Source organism: Corvus cornix, chromosome 3, assembly GCF_000738735.6.
Source record: "Corvus cornix cornix isolate S_Up_H32 chromosome 3, ASM73873v5, whole genome shotgun sequence".
Taxonomy (NCBI): Eukaryota; Metazoa; Chordata; class Aves; order Passeriformes; family Corvidae; genus Corvus; species Corvus cornix.
Window position 1 is genome coordinate 42,821,147 of NC_047056.1, and position 11,701 is coordinate 42,832,847.

Consider the following 11,701-nt stretch of genomic DNA (forward strand, 5'->3'; position numbering starts at 1 on the left):
AACAAGTGCTGGAGCTGGCACAAGGGGATGGAGCTGACCAGGGACCTTCCTTACCAGCAGCAAACAGTAGCAAGCTGCAGCACACTGCTCATGGCAGAGGATGCCAATCCAGCTCTGTCTTGAAACAGGGAAGTCAAGAATGTCTTTGATGCTAATAAAACTCCAGAGTAATGGACAGGAACAGCCAATAACTGTAAGAGTAGGTTAGTTTTGAAGCTGGGAGTGTAAGGGAAATCAGTTTTCATGTGGAGAAAATACATTTCCACTGTACATGTTACATAGGATCACCTGGTGGGTAGACAAGCGAAGTTTCTGTATAAAATTGTCACAAGAAAGATTCTTGGAGGACAGAAGAATGCATTTCTGATGGCAAGAACCAAGCCTCACACTGAACACAAAAGTACAAAAAAAAAAAAAGAAAGAAAAAAAATGCATAGCTAGCAAAGATTTCTTAAACTGTGTTTGAATTTTCAAGGGCAAATTTTGGGAGAATCAGACTCCAAGTGCTAAACTAAGGCTGTAGTTTGGCAAACACTTTAAACTGGCATAAATTTGCATTGCTGCTGAAAGAAAGTCTCACCATCTGCCAGTCCCCTGTGCCAGCACAAACATCCGAACACTGAACCAGGAGCACTTCTTTTGCCAGTTTATTTTTCAGATGGATCAGTTCCCCAAACCAGTTCACAGGATGGCCATGTAAATACTTGTGCTGGCAAAGAAGAGTGACTACTTCTCCAGCACTGCCAGCCCAAAGTGTTCATTGAACTACAGCCTAACACACAGGGGTGTGGAGAAGTTCTAGCAGTCACAGGTGCTGCTCCCCACCCTCAGACACACTGTATTCATACCACACTTCAAAGTTACAATCACCACACAGCTGCCCCTCAGAAACCAGCATATCTTTCTAATTTTCTCTAGTAGGAGAACCAGCCAGAATCTCAGCAATGTCAAAGTTGGCTGTAAACAAGATTCTTTTCTGGATGCTGCTGTGCTTCTCAATCAAAAGATCATTTGCAGGAGAAATCCCAGTCAGTCTTCCAATCATCTGCTCCACCTGGGACTCAAAAGGCTTGTACATGAGGAACAACAAATGAAAACTATAGTCATCACATGTCAGGGCTCTACTCCAACAGGGATTTAAGAACTGTGTGTGGGATGCCTATCCATGAATCACCACACAATCCTTCGCTGACCGGCACACTCATCTACAAGAAAACAACATCAACAGAAACGCTGCTGTGAGGGGAAGAACAGATAAGGACAAGCATTGGTCATATTCTGTATCAAGGTCAAGCAACACAAGTGAGTACTGGGAGACTGAGAGAGACCTAGCCACACTTTCCCCCAAGTCGGTGGCAAATTCAAACCCATACATGAGGAACTACTTAGATCAGTAAGTTTTCTACCAAGAAATAAATTCAAGGTGGGACAGTGAAACAATCTCCAGAATGATACAGAAGGATCAATGTAATTGCACATGCCACATGCAAAATGAAGGGAAGTACCCCACTTTACAGACATTCCTAAGCCCAGATCTCCAGCCACAGCTCTCGGGTTCTTCAATCAGGGCAGGACTTACCTAAGCTGCACACCTGGCCCTGTGCTCACTTTCCTTTCTTCTACCAGAGTTCTGGCACCATCATCACTTTCCAGTGTCTGCTTGGTTGGCAAGTTCTTATTCCCTACCTCTTATTTTTCATTTGTTTTCTTATTGCCACACATGCTCAAAGTCATATTTTGCAGAATAAGATATAGTGGAAAGAACACCCATAAACCTCACTTTTTCTTGGTAGCATTAATCCAACATGTTTGTAGAAAAGTTGTAACACAAATAAGTGGCAAGAACAGAGAGCCTCTTCTGTCTAGTTTATAAAAACGCTAACAGCAGGGTATGAGAAATCCACTCACTCTTGGAGAATTATTTTCTGAAGAATCATTACTAGCTTTGAAAGAATCTGATTTAATAGGGCACAGTCATACTAGTCTGAATCCAGAGTCCCCTAGGTCTTCAGAAAACTCCAGGATCTCCAGAGTAAGAGATGAGCAATCGCCAGAAAAAGCAGAAAAGCAAGTTTTGCACATGTTCGCACAATGTGTAACAAATAAAGCAATTTTTTAAGCTACAGGTGGCTGAGAAGCAGTGGGTGCCACTGGCCTACTAGTAGAGGAGAGCACTAAAATGCAGCAATTTGAACAGGATTGGTCTTCTGACAGGTTTCTAGGAGTGGAAATGAACGAAAAACTAAAGGGATGTAACAGGGCCTGTCAAACTGTCTATTTAATGTCCTTCCAGTAAAAGGCAGGGGGTAGGGTTTAGGAGATGGTAGGCACTGGGTGTAATGGCAAGCAGAAACAGGGATAGGCAGATAGATCAAATGTCTGGTTATACGGTGATTATTAGGAACCCAGTCCACAACTGGGAAGTTGCAGCATTACTCCAGGACCAGCTTCAGATCAGCAGAGTCTGCAATATGGGAAAGAAAAATCTAGCGAAAAAATCATAAGCCTGCCCCCACCCTTAACCCCTTCTTCATGCTCCATATGGGGAAGGAGGAAAAAACTTCTCACCTGGGTGAGATTCAGGATGATTACTTTTCCTGATTTTGATGAGCAGGTTTTTTCCTCCACTAGGTATGTAAGAAAAGGACAGACAGGAAACAGAAATACATGCATGTACAAATGTGGCAACTGATAAGACAAAGGAAAAAAAAAAGAGAATTTATGAAAATATGAAAGAAGAAAAAACTAGAAAATAACAGGAAGGAGAAAGACACTAGTGCTCAAATATGCAAGTATGTGCCACCCTCTGCTAGAGAAAGAAGGAAGCAGAGTCTGGAAAGCAAGAGAACAAAAGCAAGGAATGCAGTAAGTCAGGACTTCCAAGATGAGTAAATAGTTAGCCATTCTCTTATACTTGCTGTTGTCTCCACACACCTCAAAGACACTTGCCTAGTTCATAACTACTACTGTATAGATGTCTTTCAGGCTGGAGAGCAATTTGCTGCCACTCTGGACTAGGTAGAACCATGTCAGTTTAAGTAGATCAGTTCTAGGTAGCCCAGGTAGTCTAGAGAAAACACCTATCAGAGAGTTTAAAATGTAAAAATCTCAGGTCGCTCACAATTAACATTCTACCTTATTTCATGTCCTTTACCTTAATTGACTGGCCCTGGTGAATGTAAATCAGTTTGAATTAGATCCTATTAACACAACATAGCTTTTGCCCTGACAGGCAGGTTTACAAGCCAAGAGATTCAGGCTATAAATCTCAGACCAATTTCTTCTTGCTTTTTCATACAATGCTTCTAGACAGTTTATAGAAGTGATATCAAGTTCAATGCCAACACCACCAGTGGGCTACAAGTTATATGGTTACAATACAAGTTATTTGAAGTGATACTCTAGGTATCATCTGCTTCTCTTTATTCAACTCTGAGGTAAATGTGTGAGAGTGAATGACAGTTTTCATTCTGCTTTTGCTGAAATTTTAGAGAACTGAGCTCTCCTGCACACTAAAAGCACTGACTTCCATGGGGAAATAAGCAAGGGAAAGTGAGAAGACAAAGTAATGCATTTCCATGCCACCAAGGAGTAAAGTACTGTGCTTCTACTGATCTGATTCCTGCACTTGTTCTGATCCCCCAAAGAGAGGGATTTCAGCAGTGACTGAAAACCAAGTAGGAATGTAAAATACAGTAGTCCAGGAATTACATGTGTGATTCAGGATTACAACTCCAAAAGCCCTTTTCTGAAGCCCCGGCACCTATTCTTTACAGAAGCATACCACTGCACATAAAAACAGATGCAATATTCCTTTTTGCTGCATAAAACTGAAATCTAGCAAGACCACTGATATTTTTAGAGTGCAAGTTTGAAGCCTTGAAGAGATTTAAGACTGCCTGAAATATAAGTTGCTTAGAAAAGTCCTGCAGGGACCTATGAGGACTCTAGATCATGTTCCCATTGGAAAGTTTTAGCACAGTACTGGTTCAACTGAAGAAATGCAAAGACAGCATTACAAAAAAAAGAAAAAAAAATTCCCACCCCCTTTTCTTTATCTTGGGAGTTTCCCGTGCCCTGAACAAATCCAGGGCTGTTTTTTGCCTTCCAGTTTCTCCCTTCCTCCCTCTCGCAGCTTCCTACCAGCTGAGATTCTGCAGCTGCAGCAACAACAGTCCATCTGTGACAGTGCAACCACCTCGGCAGGATGACTCCTACCATTTCACTGGCTTCCTTATGCTTTAACAGAGGTAGCAAAGTCTGAAGGGGCTTCACCCCTCTTCTTTTTTTTTTTTAACTGAAAAGATACTAATGAATATTCATTACTAGTCCTCTACCAAAGGCATGAATTTTATTTAAAGGACTGGAAGGGAATCACAAATTAGGCTAATACAATGGGAGATTTTGACTCAGTTCTCTGGTCTCGAAATAGAGCTAAGGACTAAGATTTTTGCGGAAAAGTGGTTTGATGACAGTAATATAAAAACTCTGCCCAAAGCCGCCCTGCTCCACTGTGACTCCGCTTCCTGCTGCAACACCATTGCCAGAGTGCTGCACTGTAACTCACGGGTTTATTGTGCCACCGGGGCACTCGCTCACTGATGCGGGTCTCCTGCCCACATTTTTAAGTCCTGCACCTGGCACGCCACATCCTGAGCCAAGGCTTACCAAAACCCGGCCTATTCATGCGAGCCTACGAACGCTTCCACACTCTCCAGCCAGCCCCCTGCTTCCCGAAGCCCATCAGAGCACTGTTACCCTGGGGTTTTTTTGGGAGTCCACGAAAGAACTCACATTTCAATACTCATTGCCTAGCGGATAAGCTTCCAGGTCAAGGGGTTTTTAACAAGACACAGACATATAGACAAGATCACCGTTTTTTCCTGCTTTGGAAAAGTGAAGAGGCAAACAAACCCTTTCGCACCTTCCCGGTAGAGAGCAATCCCCAGGCTGACCGCGGGACAGCGACCTGCCCGTCGAGGCTGCGGCCCAGGCCGGCTGGGTCAGGGGGTCCCACCGCGGCTGGGCATGAATCACAGAATTGTTGGGGTCGGAAGGGACCTCTGCAGATCATCCAGTCCAACCCTCCTGCCAAGGCAGGGTCACCTCGAGCAGGTTACACAGGAAGGCGTCCAGGCGAGTTTTCAATGTTTCCACATAGAGACTCCACGAGCTCTCTGGGCAGCCTGTTCCAGGGCTCTGCCACCCTCAATGTGAAGAAGTTCTTCCTCTTGTTGAGGTGGAACTTCTTGTGTTTTAGTTTATGGCCACTGCTCCTCGTCCTGTCACTGGGCAACACTGAAGAGGCTGGCACCATCTTTTTTACATCAACCTCTGAGATATTTACATACGTTAATGAGATCCCTTCTGTCCCCTTTTCGCTAGACTAAAAAGGCTCAGCTCCCGCATTCTCTCTTCAGGATAGAGATGCTCCAAGCCCCTAATCATCTGCGTGACCCTCTAGAGAAAGACAAGGAATTTCTTTCGCGTACTGAGGCGTCCAGAACTGGACACGACTCCCAAGTATGAGTCGGCTCCGGGGAGCGGAGCGGCAGCGGGAGCACAGCCCCGCACAGACACCCGCACAGTCCCGCAGGGACAGCCAGCCAGCCAGCCGGCGGCCGGCCGGACGGACGTGCGCACACGCACGCAGCCCCGCAGACAGCCGCACACGTGCGCGCACACACGCCCGCTCCCGGGGAAGCGCCGGCTCCGCCGCCCCGCTCCCGCCCCCCGCGCAACATCCCCCCGGCCTGCAGGAGCAGGGGGAGGACAGGCACCGGGGGTCCCAGCTCCCTCCCTCACTCACTTTCGTCCTGCCGTTGATTTTGTAGTTGCCCAGCTTTCCGTTGCAGTGCCGGATGAGATCGTCCATGCTGTTCATGAGGAGCCGGATGGTCTGGCATCCCGGCTCCTTGCCCTCCACCCAGGTGATCTTGTCGCCGCGGATGTCCTTGGAGGAGTCGCTCTTCTGGCTGACGAGCTGCCCGTCGGTGAAGAGGCCGGTGTGGTGGAGAGCCCGCACCTCCTCGGCCACCAGTCCGCCCAGCTCCTTGCCGAGGAAGTCGTCCACCCACGCAGATGCCGTGCTTGTTCATGCAGGGCACGATGTACTCCAGCGCCAGCCGCTGCGGCACCAGCGACTTGTCTGCCCCGTTGGGACGCAGCGCGGCCCCCCGCCGGGCCCTGCCTGCACGCCGCCCGGGTACAAGGTTCGACCTTGTCCCGGTACAGCAACACTGCCTCCCCCGGAGGACGATGGGGACTGGGCCGCGGCCGGGGCCTCCACCTCATCACCGGCAGCTGCAGCGGCAACGTGGTTGTTGGTCAGCGGGGGCGGCCTCGGCGGCGGTCTCCGGGGACGGCGGCGCTGGCGCCCTTCCCGACCCCCGCCCGGCTGCCGCCGCCGCCGCCGGCGGCTCCGCCGTGGGCGCGGGCAGCGGGGAGTGCCCGCTGCGGGGCTCGGTAGCGCCCCCTGCTGCACCAGCCACCGCAGCGCCTCCGCCGCGGGCAGATGAGCTTATGCTTCTTCCAGTCCTGGCGCTGGTGCTCCTTGCTGCAGTAGAAGGAGCTGCGGCAGCGTCCGCACCGCAGCAGGTTCTCCATCTTCCCGCACAGCTCGCAGTACTGCCGGTCCCGCTCGCTGCTGCTGCTGCTACCGGCTGCTGCTGCCCGCCGCTGCTCTCGCCCTGGCCGCCCTGGCCGGCGCCTCCGCCGCTGTCATTCGCCATGGCGCTGGCGGTGCCGCCGCAGCCCCGCTCCGCCGGGTTGTGTTATGTAAGGAGGCGGGCGGGAGCGGCGCTAACGCGGGCCCCCGCCCGGCCGCGCGGGGAGGGAGCACTCACTGCATCATGGCCGCCCGGCTCCGGCTCCGCCGCCGCCCCCCGCCTCCGCCGGCCCGCGGCCTCCTCCGGGGCGGCCGGGGCGCGGGGGCCCGCGCCACCCTCCCTGCGCCGCTAACGCCGCTTAGCGCCGCCTCATCGTTGCCCCGCCGGCGGCGGAACGGCCGAGGGGGAGCAGGGTGGCGCGGAGCGGGGCTGCCTTCCGCTCCCCGCCGGCCTCTCTGCCCGGTACAGTACGGGCGAGCGCGGCCACCGCCTCACCCCACCGCGCCTCCGCCGCTGTGCCGGGGCGAGGAGGAGGAGGCGCCACTCCAGCGACCCACTGTGCACGTACGCCACTTCCAGCCCGCCAGCGCCGCTGGCGCGTCAGGCGGGCGTGGCCGGGCTGGGCTGGGCGGGGCCGGGCCGGGCCGGGGCCGGGCGCGTCCTCCGCGCCGCTGCGTGAGGGGCTGAGGGGTGCCGTCACAGCCGTGGGGCCCGGCCCTGGGCGCACGGGCAGGCCTCCGGCCACTCTTCCCGTGGGGATGGCGCCCTTCTGCCCCTATGACAAGTGCGGCCTTCCCGGCAGGGACAGTGAGGAAATTGCTGGGGAATGTCACCGGTCTGGGCTGCCGGGGCCGCCCCGTCGTCGCTGGGCAGGTCGCTAATGTGTGGGTGCCCGTGACCCCAGTAGCGAGGTGCCCCGCTGCCCCTCCGGGGTGTGAGCCTGCCGCAGGTGAGGCGGCACCGTGGAGCAGCGGGTGACATGGAAGCTGGGCGCTGTGGCTTGAATGACAGGCAGGGTGGCGGCGGTGACACCCGGCCACTGTGGAGGGGCAGGTTTTGTCACTCCCGTAGGCCCCAAAATATTCCCGCTGGATAGCTGGTAGACCGGGAGAGACATGTGCTGTCTCCTTCATAAATAACACGTGGCTTGTGTCCCACCTAACTCGGTGGTAATGAAGGCCGGAGCTAGGCTGATTAGAAAAAGCAAAAAGCAGGAAGAAGGAGCCGGTTGATGTAGCTGCCAGACTAAGGAGATGCCAGGAGTTGTGGCCTGTGCTGTGATGAACATGGCAAAGTCCCTGACAGGAAAAAGGAAGTTCGTTTGGCAGAGCAGTGCTGGTGGAGGGACAAAGGTCTCAGCTCAGTCACGTCGGTTGTCAGAAGCCACATGTGGACCTGGACTCCTGTGAGGTGATGTTTAAGCTTCGACTGATCCGATTAACCGTGGCTTTGCTTGCATGTGGTATAGTTTAGGAAAGTGGAGTGTACTCTGCTGTTTCCTGCAGTACTGCCCAACACGGTGGTCGGTGCTTCAGAGCCGTGTAGTGAGGTGAGCAAGGATTGCTCTGGGGTTGGATGTTCTGCCGCCCATCTTCTCAGAGAACCATTTGGTGAACAGACAGCAAGTCTCTGCTCCATGCGCTGGGCTGGTGAGACACAATGCGTACAGTTGGTCTGCACTGCCTGTAAGTTAAGCAAATCCATTCTAAAGCTCAAGAAGTGTAAAATACGTGTGCCAATATACAGATCTTGGTGTGGAAAGGGGAATCCTCTGGTAACCCAGAGGCTGCCACAGGATTTCATGTGAGTTTGGATAAGTGACTTGTTCTCTGCCACTGTAGAAGACGAATACTAATGCTTTTGCTTCTCATAGGCTTTTGTGAGGCTTAAGACTGTAATATACTTGTATTATAGTGAGATGACTTTATGTATGCAAATAAAATGGTTTTGTTCTTATCATCTCTCCTATAGAACCGGATTTAAGATTGATTGGCATAGTAACAGGACTTGGAGGAATGTTAGGCCCTGAGTGTACTATACGAAGAATGTAGGAGAAACAAAATGTGCTAAGGCTACAAGTGCCTGTGAAAAATGAGAAGGAAAACCAGGGTGAATTATTAGAAAGGCAGAAGGAGTACTGAGGGGACAAGGTCATGAAAGCCCAGTGGATAGAATTTCAAGGTGAATATGACCAGTGAGCTCCAAGGGTGAATTAAAAACAACAATAACCACCAAAAACAAACAAACAAAAAAGTGGCAAATGAACTGGAAGAGATGGAAACTAAAAACAAAGTTCCAGATTAGTAATTTCTTTGTGATAAGGGCAGAAGGAAGTGGATTAAAAACAAGTTTTAAGTCCAGAGCATTAAGTGGACAGATTTTTAATGTAGGCTTAATGAGAGTTTTTCCTTCAACTATAGGTATATGAGGTATGTCAAAAATACTAGGCTTAGGCATTCCTCTAGTTTGCTTTAAAATGAGATTAATTCAGCTGATTTCCTTGAACTTGCAGCATTGTTAAACTGGCTAAATGAGAAGAGAGTCAAGGTTGTTATTTTCAAAAACTTGAGAAATGTAAACAGTGGTGTTCTGCCAGATAGAAACTGAAGAGTTAAAGATCTTTTGCATTTGTTGTGTACTCCTTCAGCAAACATAATGGAGATGAAAGTCACAGACTTGAAACTCAATCATCCAACCATGAAACAACTAAGAAAAGAACCAAGGCACAAGTATGGTGCCTGGCTAAAATCTAATGATAGTTATTAATTTACAGGCTAATTTGGCTTCAGAAGTCTTTTGTTCTTTCCCTCTCTTTTCCACATGTCTTTTGGGATGCAATTAAAGGTCTTAGTTTTCACATTTGCTATTGTGCTAAGCTACTTCAGGTTGTCTTGACATCATACTGTTTCACAGCATGGTCAACAGAAATACCACGTTCTACAAAATCCATCTTTGGGTGTATGAAGCATTTGCCTTATTTTATTGTTACAGCACTACATCAGTGGCACAAAACAACTTAATGAAGGTTGTTTTACACTGACAAAGCTGTGTTGGGGAGCAGTGGTGGTAAGGAAACTCAGGAAGACAATGAGTATTTATGTTACAATAGTGTCTGCAACATGCTAGAAATGTTTTCCTAGCATATAAGACCCTATTCATTGCCAAAGACCTTGTTCCTTAAAAGACAGTGTAAGGACAAAGCACAACAAAAACCAACATGATGATTGCCAGAACTGAAGAGGAAGGGACTTACTTCTCTTTCTTTTCAGCTGGTTACTCTTCACTTGCTCCCTGAAGTGGCCTTTCCAAGATAGCTAATTTCTTGTCTGTCAGTGGATGTTGGAAAAGAACTTTACCAGTGACTAGGTAATGATGAGACATACTGCTTTGCAGAGAATGCAGTGAAAAGTCTTTAAAATTAAATACCAGTCATAATGAGGATGTTGTGGGATAAACTCAGTGCAAGGTCATTGTTTTTTATCACCACTTAGATATGGATCTGATATGTTTATTAGAAAGGGAAAGAAGAAAAGGTTGGTCAGTGAATAACTTCTCTGTTTTTATTAAGTAGTAATAATAGCTGCATTTATACCATGCTTTACATAGCTTGCGTACTGCAGTGCTGAGATTATACAAGCAACCAAAAAAGAATCCTTGAAGCCCGGGGAGAAGAGGAATGCAGAGTAACAAGGTTATAGAAGGTTACAAAGTCAGTTTAGAAATAAAGTTTGAATGAAAAGTAATCTCATGTTGAGATAGTTTTGCTGTGAATGGGAAAAAAAATGCTTGGACTCCAGGCTAAGTTTTTCATTGCTGCCAGCAGGCCTCTTGGAAGCTACATGTGCTCCTGAGGTAGGTGGTAGTGTAAGGTGTCAGTGAGACAGATGCATGTCCACAACAGTGTCAAAATTAAAAGTCAGAACTTGGGGGCTTGTAGCATTTGCTCTCTTCCACCCAGACCACTCCACCATCTTCTTCAGCCTGACTGCTGCTATTCCACTTAGACCATTATTCACTGGTCTCACCAGTGCCATTTTTCAAGCTTGCTTTTCATACTAGCAAGTGAACTGTAACAGGTTTGCAGCTTTTCCAAAGTAAAGGAGAGAACTGTTTGTCTGAGTTGGATTCTCTGTTAAAGTCACTTCCTTTCTAATCAGGACAAAGTGTACAAAGTACATCCACAAGGCTATGCAAGTGCTCCTTTGTTGAATGCATGCTCTTTTCCTGAGGTATTCAAAGGGTTAGGATGGTTTATTTGTCTCCCAGATACCTCCCCTGGACCCTGTTCTGCAAAGCAAGGAAAGGGTCACCCAATAGAGGTGATCTGGAAGGTGGGGGAGTCGTTGCCCTGCGAGACTAGTGCTGACCATTACAGAGGAGCACATGACCAAACACAGGGTCCCCTCAAATCACTAGGGCAGCATAACTGAAGGGGTCTCAGAAATTTTCGAGATCCAGGCTTTGATATGCCAAGAACTTGGTATTTTCCACAGTATGAAGTAGCAAAGGGCACTTGGAACAACAGAGAATTTGGCTCAGAGCCCTGAAAATGATCTGCAGTATCCTGTACCATCTCTCATCCTGCTTAGTGCTTGTTGATGCCATTGTAGAGTTTCCCTAAAAGTTTTTGCTGAAATTAAAGTAATAGAATAAGTTGGTTGTCACTGAATATCATAATGGTCTAATGTTTAAAAGAAAAAACCTTTCGTTATAGTCTGAGTTTATAAGTGTTGGACTAAATTATAAGGAGTATTCTTAATTACTCTATGTAAACTTGTGTTTAATACTGCCTTTAATATTATGAGATTCCTCCAGGCTATTTAACTAAAATTGGTTGTCCCTGAATCTGTCTGAAATTATATGCCTTTTCATATCTGGGAATATAGCCTATTTTTATTACACCAAAAATATGGTTAGGGCTGATCCAGAGATATTTATACATATTAAAATTTTTGTCTACTGTAATAATTTTATTCACATTTAAGGAAAATTATTTATGCTAGTGAAGTACAGAACAATGGCTTTTTTTTCTTTTTAGCTGAAAATTCTGCTTCCAGATGTCTGTATCTGTAAAGCTGTGGAAATGCAACATA

General features: G+C 48.2%; 1 protein-coding gene across 1 annotated transcript in view; it reads right to left on the minus strand.

Moving 5' to 3' along the window:
* EGLN1 (egl-9 family hypoxia inducible factor 1) overlaps window positions 1-7,209 on the minus strand; it is a 34,493-nt gene extending 27,284 nt beyond the window's left edge. Inside the window, 10 exon segments of the mRNA XM_039569006.1 lie at window positions 5,810-6,073; window positions 6,075-6,176; window positions 6,179-6,217; window positions 6,220-6,255; window positions 6,257-6,334; window positions 6,336-6,371; window positions 6,373-6,434; window positions 6,437-6,509; window positions 6,511-6,666; window positions 6,669-7,209. Of these exon segments, the coding sequence (XP_039424940.1) occupies window positions 5,810-6,073; window positions 6,075-6,176; window positions 6,179-6,217; window positions 6,220-6,255; window positions 6,257-6,334; window positions 6,336-6,371; window positions 6,373-6,434; window positions 6,437-6,509; window positions 6,511-6,666; window positions 6,669-6,731 (909 nt within the window). The 5' untranslated portion in view covers window positions 6,732-7,209.
* Window positions 7,210-11,701: the final 4,492 nt, after the last annotated feature.